At 44.5% G+C, this 26,117-nt stretch overlaps 1 protein-coding gene across 1 annotated transcript in view; it reads right to left on the reverse strand.

The window, feature by feature from the left end:
- LOC132589041 (60 kDa lysophospholipase-like) overlaps nt 1-24,366 on the reverse strand; it is a 35,909-nt gene extending 11,543 nt beyond the window's left edge. The window contains exons 1-12 of the mRNA XM_060261585.1: nt 24,195-24,366; nt 22,949-23,078; nt 21,855-21,966; nt 21,319-21,444; nt 21,034-21,117; nt 18,595-18,721; nt 16,531-16,643; nt 12,818-13,003; nt 10,676-10,789; nt 8,826-8,945; nt 4,253-4,336; nt 2,355-2,518 (exon numbers count right to left, since the gene is read on the reverse strand). Of these exons, the coding sequence (XP_060117568.1) occupies nt 2,355-2,518; nt 4,253-4,336; nt 8,826-8,945; nt 10,676-10,789; nt 12,818-13,003; nt 16,531-16,643; nt 18,595-18,721; nt 21,034-21,117; nt 21,319-21,444; nt 21,855-21,966; nt 22,949-23,078; nt 24,195-24,366 (1,532 nt within the window). The remainder of the gene's footprint in view (nt 1-2,354; nt 2,519-4,252; nt 4,337-8,825; nt 8,946-10,675; nt 10,790-12,817; nt 13,004-16,530; nt 16,644-18,594; nt 18,722-21,033; nt 21,118-21,318; nt 21,445-21,854; nt 21,967-22,948; nt 23,079-24,194) is intronic.
- Nucleotides 24,367-26,117: the final 1,751 nt, after the last annotated feature.

Raw genomic sequence — 26,117 nt, forward strand, 5'->3', positions numbered from 1 at the left:
GTGATACAAATCAGGGGTCCAGAGGGGGCTGGGGGAACTGAGGCTGCAAGGGGGCCTATGAAAACTGCCAGGCAGGAAGGCTCCTTGGTAGCTATGGGGCTGGGTGGAAGAGACGTTTGTTTTGCTCCATTCCCAAACCATGTCTCTAAATTTCCAACAAAGGGGGGAGGGAAATCATTGCTCCCTCTCCATACCCTCTCTCAGAAGCCTGGAGCAGAGGAGGGGGGAGGTAGTAGGCAGATTTTTTTTTCACACCAGCCCCTGCTTCCCAACTGAAGCTGGCTTTTTGCTGACAGACACAGGCCTACTTTTAAAGCTGTCCTGAGTGCAGAAGACTCACTGTCAGGAGCAAAGGGGAAAAAAAGGAGGTGGGAGTGTCCTTGATTTGTTTTTAAAGCAGGAGACCTGTTTTTTCTACATGCTTTTTTAAAAACCCAAAATAGTCCAGAGGATCTCTTGCTTAATAAGACAGTCGGAGATGTGACTTGACCCTGATCCACATTCAAAGGGAAGCAAGCCAGGATCTTGCCTGGGGTGTAGGTCTTGATGAGGAAGGAGTCCTGTGCTCAAGGGACACTTGTCACAGACTGTTTACTCAGCTGAAAATCAACAGTTGAAAACAATGGTACCAACGACTCAGCAATCTCAGCAATCGTAGCATATGGAAGACTGCAGATCTTCCGCTTTTCCCTCCCATTCACAACCATCAGTGCCTTCTGCTGAGGACCACTGGATCCAAACCTTCCTGTCAATTTATCACTTTCTATGAAATGGATGAACCATATCTGTAAACTGTGCATTGAAGTTATGAATGGGTTACAAATCAGAACATAAGAGAAATCATGTTGGATCAGGCCAATGGCCCATCCAGTCCAACACTCTGTGTCACACAGTGGCTAAAAAACCCAGATGCCATTAGGAGGTCCACCAGTGGGGCCAGGACACTAGAAGCCCTCCCACTGTTGCCCCAACAGGAACCAAGAATTCAGAGCCTCACTGCCTCAGACAGAGAGTCCCATCAATATGCCGTGGCTAATAGCCACTAATGGACCTCTCCTCCATGTTTATCCAATCCCCTATTGAAGCTGTCAGCACCACTTCCTGTGGCAGTGAATTCCATGTGTTAATCACCCTTTGAATGAAGAAGTACTTCCTTGTATCAGTTAATACAATTAAAAAGATCAAGTATTCAGAAGCTGAATATACAATGATGACAGAAGATGCCTCTCATCTCAGGAAATGTTTAGTTCTAGGGCCAGACCTGAGTTGCCCAGTGAACTTTCCATTTCCCCTTCTTCATCATCATCCCCACAATGGTTATTATGTTGTAATGAGATAGATAGACAGACAGATGATAGACAGACAAATAGATATAAATTAGATAGATTAGACACATGGACGGATGACAGACAGACAGACAGACAGACAGACAGACAGACAGACAGACAGACAGACAGACAGACAGATAGATAGATAGATAGATAGATAGATAGATAGATAGATAGATAGATAGATAGATAGATAGATAGATGGATAGCTAGATGGATGGATGGATGGATGGATGGATGGATGGAGGGAGGGAGGGAGGGAGGGAGGGACGGTGGCTCAGTGGTAGAGCAATTGCTTGGTAAGCAGAAGGTCCAAGGTTCAATCCCTGGCATCTCCAACTAAAAAGGGTCCAGGCAAGCAGGCGTGAAAAACCTCAGCTTGAGACTCTGGAGAGCCGCTCTGGTGGCTCAGTGGTAGAGCAATTGCTTGGTAAGCAGAAGGTCCAAGGTTCAATCCCTGGCATCTCCAACTAAAAAGGGTCCAGGCAAGCAGGCGTGAAAAACCTCAGCTTGAGACTCTGGAGAGCCGCTGCCAATCTGAGTAGACAATACTGACTTTGATGGACTGAGGGTCTGATTCAGTATAAAGCAACTTCATAGATAGATAGATAGATAGATAGATAGATAGATAGATAGATAGATAGATAGATAGATAGATAGATAGATAGATATACTGTATTTACAATAAGAGTATTTTCAAGGTTAATCAGTTAGGATAAAAAGTTTAAAAATAGCAGCATAAAAATACATAAAACAGGAATAAAAACACTGAGAACAGAAAAGATGGATCAAAATATACAAAAGTACCCTAGGAACACTAGCAATAAATATAGCAGAAGAACCATGAGAGAGAAAACATGGCAATATTGCAGTTCGTATGCAGGGCATATATAGTTTAATAAAAAATAATATCAATATAAATAATAATGATAATTTTATAAAGCGAAGCCAACGTATGATAAGTGGAGAAAAGTTTTTAAAGTTCGTTTGAACATCGAGCAGTGTTGTGTTCCCCTTTTTCCCTACCTGAATTCAATGGCATTCATCAAGGGGGTTGCTCCGTATCTGTCTTTGGCATAAACACTTGCCCCTGTCTTCAATAAATACTCCACTAGTTGTATGCGCCCCTCACTTGATGCAACGTGAAGTGGGGTGCGGCCATCATAATCTTCACAGCTCAAGTTTCCACCCTGCAAAAGGGAAATACGTCACATCAGCTAAAGGAGACAGGGACCACGACACAACACTGAAGACTTCATCCCACTGAGACACGAGGAGCAAAACAAAGTTCAAGTCAAGGGGCACCTTGAAGACTGACAAAGTCTGCACCCTTCTCAATTGTGGAATGCTGACAGTAGTCAACTGAGACTCTGCTGTTGTGCTCCATCCATCTCCATCTGTTACCTCCATGCTTGAGAAGAAACAGATGGAGCGTAACAACAAGGCCTCAGTTAACTGTTGTTGGAACTCCCTGTCTGAGGCAGTGATGTTCTGTATTCTTGGTGCTTAAGGTGGGCACAGGGTTCTAGTGATGGACCTCCTGATGGCACCTGGTATTTTGGCCACAGTGTGACACAGAGTGTTGGACTGGATGGGCCATTGGCATGATCCAACATGGCTTCTCTTCTTAACTACTTTCAGCAGTCAGCATTCTACAATTAAGGAAGTTGCATCTCCTTATCTCTTTCCAATTTTGATATATTTATTTCCTTCCCTATGTTTTCCCCTGCAATGAAATCAAAACAAATGGTGACCTTATAAAACTATGCTCGTTAATCCAATCTGCATCTGTCAAACGCCTTTTATTATGCTTATGCTAACTTGCTGCTCACCTTCTACCTATCTGTATGGACTGCCAACTTCCACTGAAATGTATCTGGAGAAGTGTGTGTGAGCACATGAAAGCTTACGCCTGGAATAAAACTTTGCTGGTCTTAAAGGTGCCACTGGACTCGAACTTGGTCCTGCTGCTTCAGACCAACATGGCCGCCCACCTGAATCTAATCAGGAACAAGTCCACCAGAAAACACAGACTTCCCAAACTCTTCATTTTAAATAACGTTACCTAAACTTATTAACAGCTCATTCATTAATAGCAGATTGATATTAATCTGATTAATGATCAGATTGATATTAATCTGAATAATGATCAGACTGACCCCATGCTCTTTAGTATCCTTCCCTGAATAGTGCTATTGTGGGATCATATCAGAATCAATTTAAATATGTTCGAAATGTGGATTCTTCTGAAAGTAACTTCGCCAAAGGGGTCAACACACTCCTCCCTGTGTTTCATGATCCCAGTCTAAATTCTTGAGAACTGAACAGGAACCTGGGTGTATTTGTTCACATTTTTCTGCCCACGTTATCTCTTCTTTCTTGAATTCTGCTCTTCCCCCTTTTTGTACAGTGTAAAAATAGCCTTTTTTCCCATCATTTGAAGAAAAATCCCATGAAATGTTTGTTTTTGCATTCTGTTACATTGGGTTGCCAAGTCCCTCCTAGCAACTGGGGGGTAGGGGTGGGGGGGGGGGCTTACCACGAGTGACAGGGAGGCCCAGCTAATGCACAGCGACATGTCTCCATCACGGCCAACATGACTCAGAAGTGACATCATCTAGGAGACGCTCTGGTATTCGGGTGAAAACTCTATGGTGAATCTGGCTTCTACCATAGAGTTTTTGCCCAAATACCAAAGTGTCGCCCTGATGTCCCAGATGTCATTACATCACTTCCAGATCACCGGGGCAGTGATGTAGACACATCACTGCACACGGGATGGATCTCCCTCTTTTCCAGGGTAAGTTCCCCCCTCTCCTGCCAGCCAGCTCAGCAGCAGCAGGGAGGTGGGTCTTCGCCATACAGGAAGGTCACAATTACAGGTCTGGGCTTTACCCTGAATAGGCTTCATAACTTATATTTACCACTTCTTCAATGGCTTTCAAGGCATCCAGATCACCAGTTTTAGCTGCAGCGCATGCCAAAGACGGAATTAACGCTCCAAGCTCCTACAAAATCAAAAAGGGGTTAAAAACAGATCATTTAGTGTATACTAAACATCAGAATGACCCCAGAACTATCAAGTGAGTGAAGTGTACCTGGAAAACATACGTGCAATTTTCTCTTTTGTCATATAATTTTTTTAAAAAAATACTAGATGTGCATTGAAAGGAACACAGGCATATAGAGCATAAATCCCTCCAAAACCCAATAGGTTGGTGTAAAGAATGAGGAAACTCGTGTGTATGATTTTGGGTTGTGACAGCAGGTGCAAGCCTTCCTTGATTTCCTTGAGGGAGTTAAGTTAGTCTGAATCTTCACCCTTGCAGGATAGAGCTGGCAGCTGTAGCGAATTAAGTGGGGGGTGGCTTAATAGGCAGGTTTGAGGTGGGGAGACTCAGAGTCACAGCAGAACTCAGGGAAGGAGAGCTGGGAGGACACTCTTGGCAACCAGGTAAGAGTCCTGGAATTTGTCTTATCTTGTTGATAGAAACAGTCTCCCCCGGTGTGTGGAGAAATCACCTGAAGGCTTGGAAATGCCCAGAAATTGCTGGGGCTTTATTGACACTGACTAATTACTGTTATTTGACTTCTTGCCTCCCTTCCTCCCTCTGCTTGGTTCTGAAGAACTGTTTGTTGAATTGAATGAAGAGACTCCTTTTTGTGCAGCAATCAGCCCCCAGCCCACAGCTGGATTGAAGAGCTTTACTGGAGTGGGATCCTGGAGTGGCAATCTTCTTTACAGTTGGACCCAAAAAAACGTGTCCGCATGCACGCACTAGTGGAAACTCTAGTATTACTCCTTGTTCTCTGCTTGTGCTAATTGAGAGCAATTTGTACCCCTGTTACCCTTTCTCCATGCACAAGATAGAGTACAAGGTAGCCCCATTACCCTTTCTCCATAAAAAGATACCCTTTCCCCATGCACAAGATAGTTACCCCGTTACCATTTCTCCGTGCACAAGATAGAGTACAAGGTACCCTCATTACCCTTTCTCCACACACAAGATACCCTTTCCCCATGCACAAGATAGTTACCCCTGTTCCCATTTCTCCATGCACAAGATAAAGTACAAGGTACCCTCATTACCCTTTCTCCACGTACAAGATACACTTTCTCCATGCACAAGATAGAGTACAAGGTCCCCCGTTACCCTTTTTCCATGCACAAGATACCCTTTCTCCATCCACAAGATAGTTACCCCTGTTATCCTTTCTCCATGCATAAGATAGAGTACAAGGTACCTCATTACCCTTTCTCCGTGCAGAAGATACCCTTTCTCCATGCATGAGATAGTTACCCCAGTTACCATTTCCCCATGCACAAGATACACTTTCTCCATGCACAAGATAGTTACCCCCGTTACTTTTCTCCATGCACAAGATAGAGTACAAGGTATCCCGTTATCCTTTCTCTATGCACAAGATAGAGTATAAGGTACCCTGTTACCCTTTCTCCATGCATAAGATAGAGTACAAGGTATCCCGTTATCCTTTCTCTATGCACAAGATAGAGTACAAGGTACTTTGTTACCCTTTCTCCATGCACAAGATACCCTTTCTCCGTGCACAAGATAGTTACTCCCGTTACCTTTCTCCATGCACAAGATAGTTACCCCCCCTTACCATTTCTCCATGCACAAGATAGAGTACAAGGTACCCCCCTTACCCTTTCTCCATGCACAAGATAGAGTACAAGATACCCTCATTATCCTTTATCCATGCACAAGATAGTTACTCCCGTTACCTTTCTCCATGCACAAGATAGTTACCCCATTACCGTTTCTCCATGCATAAGATAGAGTACAGGGTACCCCGTTACCCTTTCTCCAGGCAGAAGATACCCTTTCTCCATGCACAAGATAGTTACCCCCTCTTACTATTTCTCCATGCACAAGATAGTGTACAAGGTACCCCCATTACCCTCTCTCCATGCACAAGACAGTTACCCTGTTACTCTTTCTCCATGCACAAGATAGAGTGCAAGGTATTTCTCCCAACACAATCTCAAAAGCAAGCTGAACAGAATAATTGGAACTACCGCTTGTATTTTCCATGGGTGGAAAATGCTATCAAGTTGCAGCTGACTTATGGTTTTCAAAACAAGGAGAGGAACAGAGGTGGTTTGCCATCGTCTGCTTCTGTTAGGCAGCCCTGGACTTCCTTGGTGGTCTCCCAACCAAGTACTAACCAGGGCTGACCCTGCTTAGCTTCCAAGATCTGATGAGATCAGGCTAGCCTGGGCTGCCCAGGTCAGGGCATATCCCATTGCACATTGTTCTTTTAACTGCAAAGCTAGCAAAGCACTATATGTTACTTCATCCATCGTGCCAAAGTTTGCACAAGCAGAACTGTGCGATGTGCATTTTGTTTTTGGCTCACACATTGTATATGTGACAGATACAGCACCTATCCTACCCAAGAGTGATTATAAGATTCAATACCCTTATTGCAGTTATTAGAACCACAGAAACGTACACCTTCCACATTTAGTGAACTCAGGCTACAGGGACAAACCTGTCAATCATCCTGTAGAAATGCTAACACCTTTGTCAGTACATCTTCCTGTAGTTTAGGAAGGAAAGGTCCCCTGTGCAGGCACCAGTCGTTTCCGACTCTGGGGTGACGTTGCTTTCATAACGTTTTCATGGCAGACTTTTTACGGGGTGGTTTGCCATTGCCTTCCCCAGTCATCTACGCTTTCCCCCCAGCAATCTGGGTACTCATTTTACTGACCTCGGAAGGATGGAAGGCTGAGTCAACCTCGAGCCGGCTACCTGAACCAGCTTTCGCTGGGATCGAACTCAAGTCATGAGGAGAGCTTAGGACTGTAGTACTGCAGCTTTAGCACTCTGTGCCACAGGACTCTTATTCCTGTAGTTTGAGCCTACTCCAATGCAGTAGAAAAGAGCAAGAGTCCAGGAGCACGTTAAAGACTAACAAAATTTGGATCTGGAGATGAGCTTTCGGGAGTTGCTTCTGACTTCTTCAGATACAGCAAGAATGTGAGTCCATTTGTCCTATACATTGGAAAGCAAAGTGTTCAGATGCCGAATAAAAATAGCAGGTGAATGACAATAGCGGGCATGATTGGCTTAGATGTGATATGCAGAGAGGTAGTAGGTGTGCAGAAATCAGCATTAGTCATGAGACAGGAAACCCAGGTCTTGATTCAGTCCAGGAGGATGCATTGTCTTGATCTTCATTATCAATTGCAGTTCAGAGCCTCTCTAATCTCCCTTTGAAATTACTTTGTAAGAAAACTGCTATTCTTAGGTCAGCAACTGAATGTCCTGGAAGATTTTTGAATGTTGTGATTTCTAATGCCAGACTCCTGTCCATATATTCATCGCCATAGAGACTGGCCTGTTTGTCCATTGTAGAGGGTGGAAAGACATTAATGACAGCAGATGGCATAAATCACAATAGAGGATGAGCAGGAGTAGGAACCTGAGATGGTATGGCTGATGTTGCTGAATCCACTGATGGTGTTACTAGGATCTAGAAGGCAACGTTGGCATATTGGTTTGCAGCAGGTCTTGGTGCCAGAGTCCATGTTACTGTTAAGTAGTTTATCATTGTGGGTGAGAAGTTGTTTTAGGTTAGAAGGCTGTCCGGAAGCAAGAAAAGGTCGGAGCCCCAGTGCCTGTGTGAGGGAGGTGTCACTATTACTATCCAGCATGGGTTGTATGCCATTAATAACTCGCTTGAGTTGTTGTGAGCTGTATGCAAGCACATATGTACGCTGGACTCCCACTCTTTTCTACTACTATAGACATACTAACACAGCTATCCATCTTGACCTACTCCAACAGTGAATAAATTCTCCACATACCAGTCCAAACAAATCCAAGCCCATCCAAAATTAGAAGAACATGCCATTGAGGAGCAATCATCTCACGGTGGCCCCATCCACAAGGCATTCCAGGAAAGAGGAGCAGAGGTGGCTTGCTATTGCCTTCCTTTGTGTCTTCTTTGGTGGTCTTCCATCCAGGGCTTTTTTTGTAGCAGGAACTCCTTTGCATATTAGGCCACACCTCCCTGATGCAGCCAATCCTCCAAGAGCTTACAGGGCTCTTAGTACAGGGCCTACTGTACGCTACAGGAAGATTAGCTACATCAGGGGTGCGTGGCCTAATATGCAAAGGAGTTCCTGCTACAAAAAAAGCCCTGCTCCCATCCAAGTACTGACCATGGCTGATCCTGCTTAGCTCCCAAGCTCTCCCGAACTTGCTTTGTTGGGCTAACCAAGTTGCTCATCCACAGGGGTCATTTTGTAGGGGAAAAGGTGGTGGAGCTCATCCAGGGATTGTTATGCAGCTGTACCTGCTATTCAATGGACAAAATGGGAAGAAGGAGGTGGGGCTGTCAGAAAGGTTCAGGAGCTCTGCTCCTGTGGGCTTCCAATGAATCCGAGACCAGTGATTCCGCCACTATTGGAATTGCCTGGTTTGACAACCAGACTTATGCTTGCATAAGTCCACACGATCTATTTACCTCTTTGCAGTTAAGACTTAAAAACTTGGTGATTACTTTAATGAAGTGGCTATTTTTTAAGGAGCTTTGGGCTCCTGTGAGCGTGGAGGACATTTCTCCCCTAAGATTGTCAGCCAGCATCTGAGGGAAAAACAAATAAACAAAATATACATTTTTTAAAAAATCAGGAGAAGAAATAATTTCCCTTAAGCCTTGTGTTAATAACCCCAGCGTACAACTTACTAATTTGTACGCTGCTGATGTTCTTCTACTGAGGCTTTGCAAAAGTTCACTGAATTATCCACCTCCTTTAAAATTAATCTATCAACAGAATACAGTTATCCAGCGAAGTCAGAAGCTAGTTCAGTTGGAAGGGACCTTCATTAACTCTTTCTGTGCAGAAGGACTTGCTCAGCAACAAGAGCAATCGGCCTTTGCTTGGATGTTTCCTGCACTGTTTGAGTCCAAATGGACTAGCCCCATGCTCCTGGACCATTTGACCTTCCTAATTTGCCCCTGCCTTTTCTGTGCCTTTTCCTGTTCTTTGCTATCCTTCTGAGATGGGGCAACTGGAACTGTTCAGAGTGTTCTAAATGGGGCCAGGGCCAGCTCGCCCACTAGGCAAATTAGGCATTTGCCTAGGGCACCAGCAGGGCGGGGGACGCCAAATTGGCCCTTTCCCCCTCTCCATGCCCTAGACAAATCCCTATTTTTTATTTATTTATTTATTTATTTATTTATTTATTCGGGATTTGTATCCCGCCCTTCCCACGAGTGGCTCAGGGCGGCTTCCAACAATAACAATTTAACAATTTAAATATAAACAATTAAATACTTCACATTTAAACATTAAAACCAATACATTTCAATTCATAAAAACAATGCAGCTTAAAACCAATAACATATCATTTTATATAAACAGATGGACGGCCAGTTACGTCAGGTTCCATCCCGGCTAGGTGTATTTTGCATCTTCCTCCACCCTGAGGGAGGCAGCGGGCCATGAGTCTGCCTGGGGCACCATGCACCCTAGGGCCCGCCCTGTATGGGGCACATTTTTCTATATTGGCATTGCAGGTGTGTTTTCTAATGAATTCAGACAATGAATCTGCCCTTTTCTCCATCGCTGTATGAATGTTATCAGAGAACTATATACCAGGTCCCCTGAGATCATTCTGCTGCATGGCTCCTGTCCCGACATGGTCCTGACTTTAAAAGTCATATATATATGGGCATCCCTAGAGTCCTGATTCTATCTTCCTTTGACAAGTATCAGCAGGGCTTTTTTGGTAGAAAAGGCCCAGCAGGGACTCATTTGCATATAAGACCACACCCCTGATGTCACCATTGCTTCACATAGGGCTTTTCTGTAGAAAAAGCCCAGCAGGAATTCATTTGCATATCAGGCCACACCCTCTGACACCAAGCCAGCCAGAACTGCATTCCTGTGTGTTCCTGCTCAAGAAAGCCTTGAGTATCAGGGCTTTTTTTTGTAACAGGGACTTATTTGCATATTCGACCACACCCCCTGTTGCAGCCAATCCTCCAAGAGCTTACGGGGCTCTTAGTACAGGGCCAACTGCAAGCTCCTGGTGGATTGGCTACATCAGGAGGGTGTGGCCTAATATGCAAAGGAGTTCCTGCTACAAGAAAAGCCCTGACTTGATCTTGCAAGCCAACAATCCAGTTCATTGGGGTTTGCCATTTTATTTTTGGTTTAATTGCCTCATTATTGTTAGCCATGAGGAAAAGATGGTGTGTAAATGTTTTAGGAAATAAATACATTTTCCATGAAACCCAAGTTGCAGCATTTTCAGGACGATGAAGTCAAAATCAAAAGAGAAGAAATAAATTGATAATGTATTGTTGACCTTCTTCTTCTCCTTCCAACTAAGATGCTTCTTTCCGAGCACGTAAGACAGTTTTGCTAAGGATGCTTCAGGCATCATGTCGCCTCCTGAAATTACTCCAACTTGTGCAAGATCCTAGAAGCAACAACAAATGAGAGTCTAATATAGCGGGTTCTATGCATGGCAGAGTCTCAGAGTAAGTGATAACAAGCTCTTTAATAGGAATCACACAGTAAAAGGTCACAGTACAAGACTGGTGTTGGGGCCCATGGGCCGAACTTATATACATGTCTGAATTCCCGCGCAAGCACGTTATTGGGTCATTCAAACCAGTGGGGGCTTGTGATTGGTCCTGGGATGCAGGGATTTGAATCCTACAGCTCTTTGTTCCCAAGTCCCCAAGCTCAGTCCGTGTGGCTCCAATGAGCCAGGCGGAAACACCCAAAGTCTTCCCTTGAGTCCACATACATAACAGAGAGCTACAGTATAGGTAAGATGATTAACATGGTTGGGTACACGTGAAATAGAGACAATACAGTAGCCATGGTTATATACCTAAGGATGATCTGGAAGAACCCCTCTTCAGTCAGACCCAACAACAAAGCACAAAGATTGCTATGTCTCCCACACACAAAAGGGGCTGAATCTTTCCTATGGTCCCTCACCACAGCAGTCCTCGGGATGCCAGCCTCTAGGTGGGACCCCCAGAATTACAGCTCATCTCCAGACTACAGAGATAAGTTGTGTTATATATTTGCTGTGTTATGTATTTGCTGTGCTCACTGTTAGTAGGCCTGAGTTTAAGGCAGGCACTCTTTGCAAACCAGGATCCTGAAGCCTGCAAGAATTGGCCAGTCAGCATGTAACAACTTGTAACAAACAGATGCGAATGAAGGATTCTGGAGTGAGCCAATAGGAGTAACTGTTGCCTGCTAGGGGGGCATGGCTAGCCATGGCCAGACTGTATATAGTTCTCCCTGAGCCTGTGTTTCCTCTTGCAATAAAGTGTTCTTGATTAATTCAGAGCTGGCTGAACTCACTTTACAATAAGTTGCCTTGGAGAAAATGGATGCTTTTGTGTGTGGACTCTGGCACTGTACCCCACTGAGGTCCCAGACTGTTCTCCTCAGGTTCCATCCCCAAATCTCCAGGAGCTTCCCAACTAGATCTGGCAGTCCTACCTCCTATCTCTTGCCAGTGGCCAGAGAGGACCTGCGTTAAATACTGGGTTCAATGCATCTGAGTAAAACAGGAGCCATACTTTATTGAGAACTACATACTAAGACAACATGGCAGGGCTCTGACCCCGCTTATATACGTGCACCAAGAACCACCCCCCAGATCCCCATACCCAGGGCTCTTTTTCTAGCAGGAGCTCCTCTGCATATTAGGCCACACACCCCTGATGTAGCCAACTCCAAGAGAAGAAGAAGACATTGGATTTATATTCTGCCCTCCACTCAAGAGTCTCAGAGCGGCTCACAATCTCCTTTATCTCCCTCCCCCTCAACAACACCCTGTGAGGTGGGTGGAGCTGAGAGGACTCTCACAGCAGCTGCCCTTTCAAGGACAACCTCTGCCAGAGCTATGGCTGACCCAAGGCCATTCCAGCAGGTGCAAGTGGAGGAGTGGGGAATCAAACCTGGTTCTCCCAGATAAGAGTCCACGTACTTAACACTGCACCAAACTGGCTCTCTTAGAGGAATCTTAATATAGGGCCTACTGTAAGCTCCAGGATGACTGGCTACATCAGTGGGGTGTGGCCTAGTATGCAGAGGAGCTCCTGCTAGAAAAAGAGCCCTGTATACCAAATCATGGCAGTCAAGCTTCGCGCCGTAACTGTTCATTGGTTCCAAACTCATCAGGTATCCCAGAGTCCCAAGCGTTCCCACAGTAGCCCACGCAAAAACTACCTGCCAAACATCAAGTCCAGTACCTAACAACCTGGCAACTCTAATGCACCCCAGCCCTGGGAAAGTCAATTCCTTTGGTTAAGGAACTGCCATGCAAGTTGGGAAGGGGGCCATGGTGAGGCGGGCGAAGCAGGCCAAAATGGTACTCCCCTCCCTCTTTTGCAAGTGCCAGCTCCACCAGTACAAAAGACAGGAGAACGATGTGTTCCCCTCCCCCAGTTGCGCAGCTTCAGTTCTTTATTCCCGGTACCTGTCCAGTTGCATAGGTCAACGCCACAGAACCCCGCAGACACTGAGTGCAATTAAGGATCACCACATTCCTCTCTGTGGCCTGCCTCAACTCTTCCAGCAAATCAGGGCGGTTGTTTGGAGCATTTCCACAGCCATAAGTTTCCAGGACGATCCCTTCCATTGGCGGCTGAAGAAATGCCTTCACCTGTTCAGATGGAGATAAGAAACAGGGGCATGAAAAATAAAACTCACATTAAGGAATCTTCAAAAATGTTTTGCAAAAAAATACAGCTAATGTGTATCTGGCCTGACCTGGATGGCGCAGGCTAGCCCAGTCTCGTTAGATTTAGGAAGCTAAGCAGGACTGGCCCCAGTTAATGCTTGAATGGGAGACCACCAAGCAAGCCCAGGGATGCCACACAGAGGCCAGCAATGGAAAACCACCTCTGTTTGTCTCTCCAGGGCCAGCTCTAAACTGTCTGGCATCCTAGGCATGGTTAACTTCTGGCGCCTAGGATCCCCAAGTTACTTTGGGGGCACCCAATTTGGTGCCCCCCAGAAGGCCAGCGCCCTACGCAATCACCTAGTTTGCCAAATGGCAGGACCAGCCCTGTGTCTCTTACCTTGAGAAGAAGATGATATTGGATTTATATCCCGCTCTATACTCTGAATCTCAGAGTGGTCACAATCTCTTTTACCTTCCCCCTACCCACAACAGACACCCTGTGAGGTGGGTGGGGCTAAGAGAGCTCTTACAGCAGCTGCCCTTTCGAGGACAACTCCTACAAGAGCTATGGCTGACCCAAGGCCATTCCAGCAGCTGCAAGTGGAGGAGTGGGGAATCAAACCCAATTCTCCCAGATAAGAGTCTGCGCACTTAACCACTACACCAGCACTTAACCACTACACCAACCCCTCCAGGGTTGCCAAAAGTCATCCGTTACTTAACACCACTTTCCACCAATGTGTATATAGCGTGGTGGATCTTACCCCTATCTTCCCACTCCATTGAGCAAAGTTTGAAGCCTCCACCTAGTAGCTTAAACAATTTGCCTTTCTACAAATTAAGTCACTCTTCCTCCTTAGTCTGGAGACGAATCATAAGTCAGTAGCAAGGTGTTTGTGCGCAGATGGTCCCTGTAGGATTCCAGGGCGTTTTCAAGACAGTAGCTGCCTTTCCAGTGAGCAGGCTATCATGCTTTTTTTGCATGTGTTTGTTGTTCACGTGCGCTGAGGCACTGCAAACAGGAGATGATCACACTGAAGGAAGTTCTGGATTCCCCTTTCCACTCACAGTAGGTTCCCTTTTCCCCCTTTGCATCTGAAGATATTCTGCCCCTCTTCTGATGAAATGGCTCCAAGGGGTTTTTTTTTGCTATTGAATAAGAATCTGTGATTATCAGTGGTTTCAGTGAGGATTAACTGAGTTGCCTAGCCAGGCATGCCTTTTAATTTGACCCTACACCTTCAAACCATCTGCGCTACATATGCTCATCAGATTTACCCGATCTTGCTGAGAAAGACTAAAGAGTGATACTAAGATGTATTTGAAGATTGCACCCAGGGACATGCGATAATTTGCTCCGGAGTTTGAATTAAATAAAGAGGGCAAAGATTGGTTGTTGGTGCCAGCCCTCCTAATGGGGATGATTGCTTGTTTCAGGTGCCTTCCAACCAGGCCTCAGATTCAGCGGGAGCTCACAGGAGCACAGCTCCTGAACCTTTCTAAGAGTTCCACCTCCTCCCCACCTACCTTGTCCATTGAATAGTAGGTGCAGCTGCATAACAATCCCTGGTTGAGCTCCACCACCTATTTTTCTACAAAACGATCCCTGTTTCCAACACTAAAATGTTTTGCTGCTGGCATGCAATTTTTTTTAAAAAAAACTCACCCAAATCCACCCTTTTTAGGGGTTTGGGCAACAATCTTCAAGGCAGGGGGGGAAATGTTCAGATTTTGAGGACAAGACTTTCTTGTAAATTAATTTCACAATGAAAATAAAAAGTGCAGGAGAAACCAGTTTTAAAGGGAATGGGAAGGGGTTGAAATGGAGAAGAACTGGGACAGTAGTGGGATGTTTACAAAGTTGTCTAACCCAAGGGAAAAAATGGTAACATCAGGAAATGAAAATGGAACTTTAAGGCAGTCTGGAAAGTGCCCAGGTCATTGAGAAATCTGGATTTTAGGGAAAGGCGATGCAGTGCAGATGATGAAGTGAAGAGCACAGGCACAGGCACAGGCACACATGAACGGAAAACAGTGCCAACCAGAGAAATTCTGCTCACATTAAAAGTGGACAAATCTCAATGTTATTTGGAGTTTCCCAACACTTCTTCAAGATGATGAAATGATGCATCCAATATAGTTTGAGGTGGACCCTATCTGTACAGAAACTAAACTCCTGGGAATGTCTATGGATTATTACAGCCTTTACCAGTGGTTGATGTAACAGTTTAGTAAGTAATCTATTTGTTGGTTTTTCATCAAGATTTTCAAAGCCACTAGTAAATGGCCAATGCGTGGGAGTAGGCCAAGTAGACGGCCGCCTAAGGTACCATCTGGTTTAGCGGCGCCCTTTCCTCATGAGCAGCGTGTGCACTCCTTGGAGTCTGCCTTCCCCAATGGAAAGCAGGGTCCATGGAGTGCAGACGCTGCCCCGCTGGTTTTGCAAAACGGCGCCTATGCAGTGGGCTCATTGGAGCCCAGCAAGGATAAATGAACCAATTGTAAAAGCTGAAGAAAAACCAATTACAGATTCTAAAAACTGGCTCCTGATGAAGTTGTCTGCTGCCACTCATCCTTCCTAGTCTACTTGAACAGAGCCCTGGGGTGGGAGCCATAGCTCAGTGGTAGAGCATCCCTCTCGCATGCACAAGGTCTTGTCCCTGGCACCTCCAACTAAAAGGCTCAAGTAGTATTCTCACAATTTTTATTGCTTAATCTCACAATTTTTCTAAAAAAAATTAAAATTTAACATAAAAAAATTGTAATTAAAAGTGTAATTAGTTTCAAGTTTCTTCATTTCTCCTACAATTCTGGGTTTTTTTGTTGTTGTTTTTTTGGGGGGGGGGACTGGTGGGCAGCTCAGCTAGGGCATCAAAAACCCTAGCACCAGCCCTGCACTGGTATGTATAAAGATATTTGAAACTTGTGAACCTCTATCCTTTAAGATGACCTTCTGGAAATTATAGAAATTTTCCTTCAGCAGCACCTGCTGGAATGGCCTTGGGTCACCCATAGCTCTGGCAAAAGTTGTCCTTGAAAGGGCAGCTGCTGGGACAGCCCTCTCCAGCCCCACCCACCTCACAGGGCGTCTGTTGTGGGGGAGGGGAAGGTAAAGGAGATTGTGAGCCGCTCTGAGACTCCGGAGTGGAGGGCGGGATATAAATCCAATATCTTCTTATATTTGAGGCAGTAATCGATCTCAATTTGCCTGCTCAAAACTTTACAATACATCTGTCTTTTGGAATGTAATTATATTTCAGTAAAATCTTATTTTAAAAGATGATGAAATGATTACTGGCATAGATGCTGTAAAAAATTTAGACAGATCCACAGGTGTCTGCATCAATGCCCTCACTAGGCATAATTTTCCTTTAGCAGCACTACATAAAAGTGGAAGAGTGGGACCCAAGGACCCTGTTTTTTATTTGTTTGTTTTCATTTCGTTTTTGCTCTTGACTGCAACTTGGCCATGTGCCTAGGTCACATTTGGGGAGGGAGGCACGCACGGTGGCAGCTGTAATCCCTGGGAAGATCCTCAGCAACCCCACGTTCCTATTCATATCAGTGTGGACCTCAAACTTTTTCATGGTATTGGCTCGCCATACGATTCCCCAGTCAACTGTTAGAAAGAAAATAAATGGGGAAGAAGGAAGATGAAACATTACGGAGTACCAGAGAGTACCAGCACTGCAAAGAAAAAAGAAAAAATCCATACACAGTGTCTAATTAGAGCAAAACACCCCTTGTTTGAACGGGAAGGAGTTGCAAAGGCCTCCAGATGTTAAGTTTCAGTGGAGGCTACTGGATCACCCAGAGGTACAAAAGGGCTTTTCTGCACGAGGTTTTCTCATCAGTTTTGGCCCCTCATTGCTACAGTTTATCAGATTGAATGCTGGGGTTTCCTGCAATCATATCATGTGAGCATCTGTGATTACCTGCTGGTTTCTGATTAAGCTCATGGTTCAGGTCTCCTTTGCAGACCTTTATGATTTAGGAATTTTGAGGCAATTTTTTTTGCTCATATATACCTTCCCATTCCTTGAGATCTAGTACAAAGTACCCCCATACTCCAGAAACCCTGGCTCTTTTGTTCAGTGATAAGGATCCTAGGAACACTCTCTAGCAATCGCAAAATTTGTCCCAGTCCTTTTAGCTCATAGAAAAGAAAGAAAGAAAGAAAGAAAGAAAGAAAGAAAGAAAGAAAGAAAGAAAGAAAGAAAGAAAGAAAGAAAGAAAGAAAGAAAGAAAGAAAGAAAGATCTGCTGCTCAAGATTTGTGAATCCATGAGCTTCTAAGGACACAGAAGGACAAAGGATCTGCAATGGCTGAGTATTTGATGTTTCCATAATTTATTAGTATTGTAACCAAAATGGTCAGGGCATTCTCAGTGTTGGCCACCAAATCAGGTGCATAGCTGTCTCTTAAGAAGTAGCTGACTCCTGAGAAGTTCAGATCTTGTCTTATTAAATTCTTATTGTCCAGTTTCAAATCTTGTCTTATTAAATGGGTTTCAGAGACTCTGCTTCTGTGGTTTTCTGTGGATAACATGCCTGCTAGGTTGAATTTATTAGATCTGTATCCTATTTTGTACTAGAGTCCCAAAAAGCAACTTGCAACATTTATAAAATACTAGCAAATCTATTTCATTTTTTTTCAGTTTTAAGATTAAAACTATAAAATAGACTGACTCCTCGAAAAAGATGTGCATGGGGAGAGAAGACCACCAATTGGAAATACATATTCTAAAAGGCTGAATGTAAAAAAAAAAAATAAACCTCTTGGGGAAACTAAATCTATCAAAAGTAAATTTTTTAAAAATCCTAAATATGGAGAAAATTTAGTTCCTCTAAACCAGGAGTCCCCAGCCTTTTAAGATCGTAGACAATGTTGTGACAAATCTGCACAGTCAATCAGGACTCCGGTGGCCAATCAGAAGCTGAACTGAGCAAAAGCTCACCTGGCCCCACCCACTTTCTAGTGCCATTTGGCAGCCACAAGAAAAGGTATCAACACACACCAACGTGCCCCCGGGCCTCATGTTGGGGTCCTCTGCTTTAAACTCTGTGGAGTGTCAAAGGAGAAGATAGAGGAACAAGCAGGCCCTTTTTTTGTAGAAAAAGCCCTGCAGGAACTCATTTGCATATTAGGCCACACCCCTGACATCACCATTGTTTTACACTCAGCTTTTTTATAGAAAAGGCCCATCAGGAACTCATTTGCATATTTGGCCACACCCCCTGATGCCAAGCCAGCCAGAACTACATTCCTGTGCATTCCTGCTCAAAAAACGCCATGGAAACAAGCAAAGCGACAGTATCTTCACTAGCCTTCTGCCCTCTTCTGTCTCTTATTTGCCACAGAATTGTTTCTGCTTATAGTTGTGTTCTGATCAATTTTATTGATTCTTTACTTGCTGCTCCCCACTTTCAGACAAAACATGGTAAAATAGTTTTTCTGAATGAACAAAAGATAAAAGGACTCTAGACAAGGCCTCAGATAAATCTACCCGACACTAAAACCACACAAAAATTAAGAATTGTCCTTTCAGTGAGGTCCACCATCTCACTTACTTTTGATATCCACTTCAGCATTTGCAAGGGGAGGCAAGTTGGGTGAGGAAAAGGCATCAAAACTCCCAGTGTCCACCTTGGTTACCCGGTTTCCCCGGTACAGTTTATGGTGAAAATAGAGGCACACCTGCATGGAACATTTAAAAAAATAGCCTTGAGGAGGCTTTTTTGGGTTGCCATCTGACAAGGAAGGATGGAAGGAAGGAGCCCAAATGCTAAAACATTAGTCAAAAATTGTGAGGGGTTGGATCCCAAAGGAGTGATTTTTGGATGCCCTAGGAGGCTCCTTCTGCCACTAGCTCACCCCTGATGCCACCCTACTTCCCACCTTGAACCCAGGGCACGCTCTCTCCCTCTTTCCTTGTGACAATCCAGGAAGTCCTATTGGGCAGGCAGAGCTTGCCAGCCTCAAAGTAGGGCCTAGAGATTTTCCAGAAATACAACTGATCTCCAGATGACAGAGGCATCAGTTTCCCTGGAGAAAACTGCTGCTTTGGTGAATGGACTCTGTGGCATTCTATCCTGCTGAGGTCCCTCTTCTCTCTCCTCTGCCTTGCCCAGGCTCTGCCCCTAAATCTCCTGGTAGAAAAAGCCCAGGCTGAACTCGTTTGCATATTAAGCCACACCCCCTGACACCAAGCCAACTGGAACCATGTTCCTGTGCGTTCCTGCTCAAAAAAAGCAAAAACTCTGATCTTTTGGATTTCCCAATCCAGATTTGCCAACCCTTCTCTAAGAAAAGAGAGAGAAGGAGCGTTAAATAATCTTGTTCCTAGAGGGTGGAGTGGGCAGGGCTTTTTTGTGGCAGGAACTCATTTGCATTTTAACCCGCACCCCCCCTGGTGTAGCCAGTCCTCCTAGAGCTAACAGTAGGTCCTGTACTAAGAGCCCTGTAAGCTCTTGGAGGATTGGCTACACCAGGGGGTGTGGCCTAAAATGCAAAGGAGTTCCTGCTACAAAAAAAGCCCTGGCAGTGGGAAAGGAGGGAAGTGACTATGGATGACAGCCCCTTCTGGAGTTGCTGCTGGCCTTCTTTTCATTCTTCACTTGTCCTTCATTTATTTTCTCAGCCTTCAGCTTTTGGTCTGACCTAAACCTGTAAGGCATCCTATAGGATAACACTGAATAAACTAATATGGGGAGCTGTTTTAGTCTGTCTGGAGCAGGAGAAAAGAGCAAGAGTTCACCACCTGAAGAAGTGAGGTACCTGAAGATCCCTGAAGAAATGAGCAGTGACTCACAAAATCAAATATACGAATAGTACGATAAATACAGCCACTATTTTAAAAAAGAAGAAGCAAGCGATCATGTGAAACAAGCAGCACAGAACATGATCAACAACTGACCCATCCCTGTCTTATAATCTTATGTCAGAAATGCCCGGGCTTCAGTTGCCTCTGAAAAGGACAAATAATTAGGCCTGGTTTACTTGTCCGACACAAGATGTACAGCCTCAAAATGCAGGTAGGTAAAGTTGCATTTTTAATGCTTCCTTATGTAGAAAAATATCCCTTCAAATTAAAAATTACTACCTAATGGAGGAAGGTTATAGCCAACTTCCTCAAAGCTGTGCTAGTTTTCCACTCCCACTTCTGACTTACTCCATGCTGTATTGGGGGTCTCTTAGGAGCAGCATGAGGGGAAAAGTGAGGAAGCTGCACTCCCTTTTGTGAGAATTAACCAGTGGCTCCAATCTAGGGTTGCCAGATCCCCCCCTGGCAACTGGCTGGGAGTGGAGGAGGATTTACCAGGAGAAAAGAAAGGCCCAGGCCACATCACTGGTGTTTCACAGGAAGTGACATCATCATGCCAGTGTGATGTTCTGGTATTTGGGCAAAAACTCTATCATAAAACCAGCTTCTACCATAGAGTTCTTGCCCAAACACCAGAGTATCACCTGAAAGAGTATCACCTGTGATGATGTCACTTCCTGTTCAATGCCAGCAAGGTGGCCTAGGCCTTCCTTTTTCTACTGGCAAATCCCTCCCACCAGCCAGCTGATTGGCAGCTGGGGGACAGGACCTGGTAATGGTGGACCCCCTCCTCCATTGGGGGGGGGGGAGTCTGGCCACCCTACTCCAACCCCGTGGTAGAGCAGGCCTAAGGTATACCACAGACCGTATCACTAAATCCTGCATTGTGACTCCATTCCTTCTCATTTAACAAGCCATAGCAATAGAAGTGCCAGCTCTGAGTTGGGAAATCCTGGAGATTTTGGGGGGTTGGAACCTGGGGAGGAAGGGGTTGGGGAATGGTGGGCCTCAGTGGGCTATAAGGCCATAGAGTTCACTCTCCAAAGCAGCCATTTTCTCCAGGGGGACTGATCTCTGTCACCAGGAATTCAGTTCTAATTCTGGGAGATCTCCAGGCCCCACTTGGAGCTTGGCAGCCCTACCTAGTTCTCCTTTCGAGAAGAGAAAGCTGTAAGATACAACAGACCTCAGGGATGATGAACTGTCCAGCAATCAGCAGCGCCCCCAGCAGGTTGGAACGCCCATCGTTCCTCAGTTCATAAATAGGAACCTAGAAAGCAAAAAATGAAAAAATGCCTCACAGACAGCAAAATATACTTTTTAAAATGTAACGATTTTAAGCCTCCAGACTGGGAAAACAAAGCTCCAATTCATGGAGGAAGAGTGCAGCAGTTTTATAGGAGGACTCATCGTGATCCTAACCAAGCATTGTAACAGGAAAAACAAACCCATGGCATACTGGGCCCGTTACCTGAGATCCTGTCAGGACAATGGTTTTACCAACGTTCTCACACATGAAAGATAAAGCAGCAGCTGTGTAGGCCATCGTGTCTGTCCCATGAAGAATCACAAAACCATCGTATTGTTCGTAGTAAGTCTAGCAAGTCAAATACACCGACATAAACCATCTTTTAAAAAATAATAATAATTAAGAATTTGGCTTTTGAATAAACAGACACATTACTATACAAAATGGCTCGATCGTGACTCTGTTCATTAAAATGTTGAAAATTTAATATTTTAAAAAAATAGTGTATAACTTTCATGACCCTTACGATAGAATGGAATTTAAAAAAAAAAAAAAGATCAAAACTGGATAAATTTATAATCTAAACAACCACACCTGCTGTACTAAGGGTGCCAAAAGGAAATTCTAATATATTTATCAAAGATTTGATAAGTAAAACCAACAAAACAATATATTAAATACCGATAACATTTTACAAAACATAATAAAATACAAAAAGGCAGGGGACAGGATGGAATCCTGACTATGTAGTATGATACCTCAAGATCTTTGGCAATTTTAGCCCAGTCTTCAGTTGTCATGTTACAGGAATCAAGCAACGGTGAATATTCCAGAATTCTGTAGATAATTCTTTTCTTTCTTTTAGATAGACTGAATAAGGCAAAACATAAATAAATAACAAACACACAAACCTGAATACACACAACTTCTTCATTCTCGTAATCACACAGTTGCACCTCCAGCTCTGGAAGCATCTACATTCTTGGACAGGTTCACACTGGAGTTGCCAACCTCCAGGTGAGGGAATAAAGGTTATTAAACCTCTGCAAAAACCAGCCTCCAAAGATAGCCTGCTTCGGCGGGGAGGGCGGGATATAAATAAAAGTTTATTATTATTATTATTATAATATACAAAGTTATTTACTGAAATTGTTGTGATACGCTACGCAGTTGTACTTAGTCCGTTTCGTATTTGCTTTGACAAGCTGTACACAAATAAATAACAGTAACCATACACGACGTATGTCATGTAGGGTTACTGTTATTTATTTGCGTACAGCTTGTACAGCTAAGTACAACCGCGTAGCGTATCACTTCTTGTGCCTTGCTGTACGGAGAAATATCGTCTGGAGCGTTGGTCTCCATGGAAAACTTCTCCATTGGAATTTCTACCTGCACCCATTGGATATTAGAGTTGGACATTAGTTTGTTTTTTGAGTGACTTTGGGTGAAGGGGTGATGTTCCTTTAGTGTCTCTTTTCGTATATTTAACATGCCAGGAAATGTTAAAAGCATTTTTATATGCGACAATTTTAGTAAATAACTGTATATCATTGGAGGCTGGTTTTCGCGGAGGTTTAATAACCTTTATTCCTGCTCCATTATCCGCATTGCTCTTTGTTGGTTGTACAACCTCCAGGTGAGGCCAAGAGATCTCCCAGAATTAGAAAATCCCCAGGCAACAGAGATCAGTTCTCCCTGGCAACTTTGGATGCTGGCCTCCATTGCATTATGCCCTGCTGATATGCTTCTCCTCCCCAAACCTGTCCAAATCTTCCAGGTATTTCCCCACCCAGAGCTGGCAACCCTAAATTAGTCCTTCAACATGCACAGGGCTGATGCTTTTACTTACGGAAGCACCAAGGTGCTGTCTGCAAACTCACAGGAATCATAGAGTTTTGTTTCCTTTGCATACTCTTCATCATGTAACATGGGCATTTTTTTCAAGGCTTTGACTAATTTATTAGCCTCAGGAGCAAGCCCTGGAAACAACATACAATGAGAAAGCCATTGGCTCAATACCTGGTTTTACTTTTTCATAGAATAGTGTTTCCCAGACAGAGGAGGAAGAGGAGTTTGAATTTATACCCTGGTCTTCGCTCGAAGTCACCTTACAATCTCCCTGCCCTTCCCCTCCCCACAACAGACACCCTGTGAGGTAGGTGGGACTGAGAAGGCTCTTTCAGGAACTGTTCTTGAGAGAACAGCTCTGTTGAGTACTGTGACTGGCCCAAGGTCACTCCAGCAGCTGCATAGGGAGGAGTGGGGAATCAAACCTGGTTTTCCCAGATTAGAGTCTGCACACTTAACCACTGCACCAAACAGGCCTTTAGCTGCACTGGCCATAGTGGAAACTGAACATCAGTCTGGACCATATCAGAGCAGTTGCTCGACAGACCGATGCAAATGACTGATAAACTTGGGAAGAGACAGATCCCGGAGAAAGAAGGCATACCCAAGAGAGAAAATGGAATCATCAGAGAATCTGGTTAGTGGAATACTAACACTAATTTATTTTTTTAGGAATGAGAGGGCTAATCAGGATTATTCCAAAAGTGTATTTCCTGTCCCTCATTTCTCCCCACATGAAAGGGTATTGGGGGATTCTCAGGGATTCTTATAGAATGGGTGAAGATCAGTATTCCCTCTAAGCTGTGTTGGTGTGAGCTAGCTGACAGATTTTTAGCCTCCAGCTCACACATTTTTGTCTTAGCTCAAGAAGGATAACCCCAGAGTGAAGTAGCTCACCACTTTAATGCCAGTAACTCACAAAGTAGAATTTTTGCTCACAAGACTCTGCAGCTTAGAGGGAACATTGGTGAAGATGTATAGAACCCAGTGGGGTCAGTCAACAGAAAAGGGAGGGGGAAACCAAGCTGCACAATAAACCATGCTTTATTGCAGGGACTTCCTGTTATCTAAACCTGAGGCATTCTGCTATTCAGAACACATTTCAGCACTTAGCAACGACATTGAGTCATGTCCTCTCTGCAAGATCAACACCACCTGCTAGCTTTAGAAGCAAGGGTATTCTGCCAAAGGGTTAAAGTTACCCAGGATCTCTCTTCCCCACAGGCTTCCAGCAGTTGTCCACTCACCTCCACCGCACTCTGTGCCCCCCATGCCAATGGTGCCCCCAGTGCTGAGCACCAGCACCCAGGCTCGGCCTTCTTCTGCGGTGGGCCCAGTCTCTGGCGAGCCCCACAAGCTCTCATGGCTCAAAGAAGAGCTCCTCAATCGCTGGAGCCGGGGGGTAGGGGTTGCGGCCATATTCTCTGCCCACGGGAGAATCCACCTGCACAGTGGATCCCCCCCCCCGCCTCCTTTCTAATATATCTGTGCCCTTTTCTATTTTTATCCCAAACACATCCGTCTCTCATCTGACATTTAAGCTTAGGCTGTGATTTCATTCTGGACTTGTTGCTGCCGCAAAGGGTTGGCAGACGATTTGCCGTTATGTGAACTCTCAGCCCGCAAACCTGTGCAATAGAGCTGTAATGGGAAACTCCAAGAAGGAAAGTCCCCGAGGGGCTGGAGAAAGGACTCCGTTTTAATAAATTATCCCAAAACACTGGATCATGTATTTCAGGCCTTGCCAGCTAAAAAAGAACCAATAGTTTTCACCATCACAAAGTCATTTCACATGGTATTAAAACACATTGCAATACTCCACAGATTGCTTTCCAGTTAAGAAGTGCTGTATCTGTGGCTGTCTCTGTTGTCTGCAAAGAAAACATGGGCCAGCAGTGTTCCCTCTAAGCTGCAGGGTCTTGTGAGCAAAAATTCTACTTTGTGAGCTATTGGCATTAAAGTTGTGAGCTAGTGCATAAATTATTGTGCTCTGGAGCTATTTTTCCTGAGCTAAGACAAAAATGTGTGAGCCAGAGGCTAAAAATCTGTGAGCTAGCTCACGCTAACTAAGCTTAGAGGGAACACTGGGGTCAAGTAAACCCAGTCAGCACAAACTAACAATCACCAGACCCCAACTTGTGATTCTTTCAATCTGCTAAAAAACATTTCCATGCTTTTGCATATTAACTCACTGTCCACTTTCTCTATATTCAGGACTGCTTGCCGTTCCATCCTATAGTCTGATGAAGTGTGCTTCTAGCACACGAAAGCTTACACTCTGAATTAAACGTTGTTGGTCTTAAAGGCGCAACTGGACTCCTGCTGTGTTCTGTGAGCCAAGTAAGCATCTTGTGAATCATCTGCTACGATTCTAACTCTTTAACTGTCAGATATTTTAGGATGAATGTTGCATGTTGAGATTTTTACATGCACAGTTAGAATCACAGAGTTGGAAGGGGCTATACAGGCCATCGAGTCCAACCCCCTGCTCAATGCAGGATCAGCCAAAAGTATCCCTTTAATTTTTAAATAGTGCATTCTTTTTGCTGCTGTGTACAGACTGACTTTTACCAGAACTCTCCTACTAAAAATAACAAGCAAGCAACAAGAGGAAGCCATGGGAAACACACGTGCACACACAGAGCCAAAAGGCTCATGGCTGAAAATTATCGGCAAGAAATCATTAAACAATGTAAAGAGTATAATCATTCAAAGATTCCTAAATACATACTAACAGGGCTTTTTGAGCAGGAACGCAGTTCCGGCTGGCTTGGTGTCAGGGGATCTAATATGCAAATGAATTCCTGCTGGGCTTTTTCTACAAAAAGCCCTATGTCCGGGGTGGCCAATGGTAGCTCTCCTGATGTTTTTTGCCTACAACTCCCATCAGCCCCAGCCAGCATGGCCAATGGCTGGGGCTGATGGGAGTTGTAGGCAAAAAAACATCTGGAGAGCTACCGTTGGCCACCCCTGCCCTATGTGAAACAGTGGTGACTTCAGGGGGTGTGGCCTAATATTCAAAGGAGTTCCTGCTGGGCTTTTTCTATCAAAAAAGCCCTGCATACTAATAATTTCATCATGTGGTTTGTTCCTATGGTTTTCACTTTGACCCAATAAACTCCCGGTGAGCCCGGGAGTCCACAAACCAGCCGTTCAAAACCAATTCAGTC

The sequence above is a fragment of the Heteronotia binoei genome, chromosome 21 (assembly GCF_032191835.1).
Source record: "Heteronotia binoei isolate CCM8104 ecotype False Entrance Well chromosome 21, APGP_CSIRO_Hbin_v1, whole genome shotgun sequence".
NCBI classification, from domain to species: domain Eukaryota; kingdom Metazoa; phylum Chordata; class Lepidosauria; order Squamata; family Gekkonidae; genus Heteronotia; species Heteronotia binoei.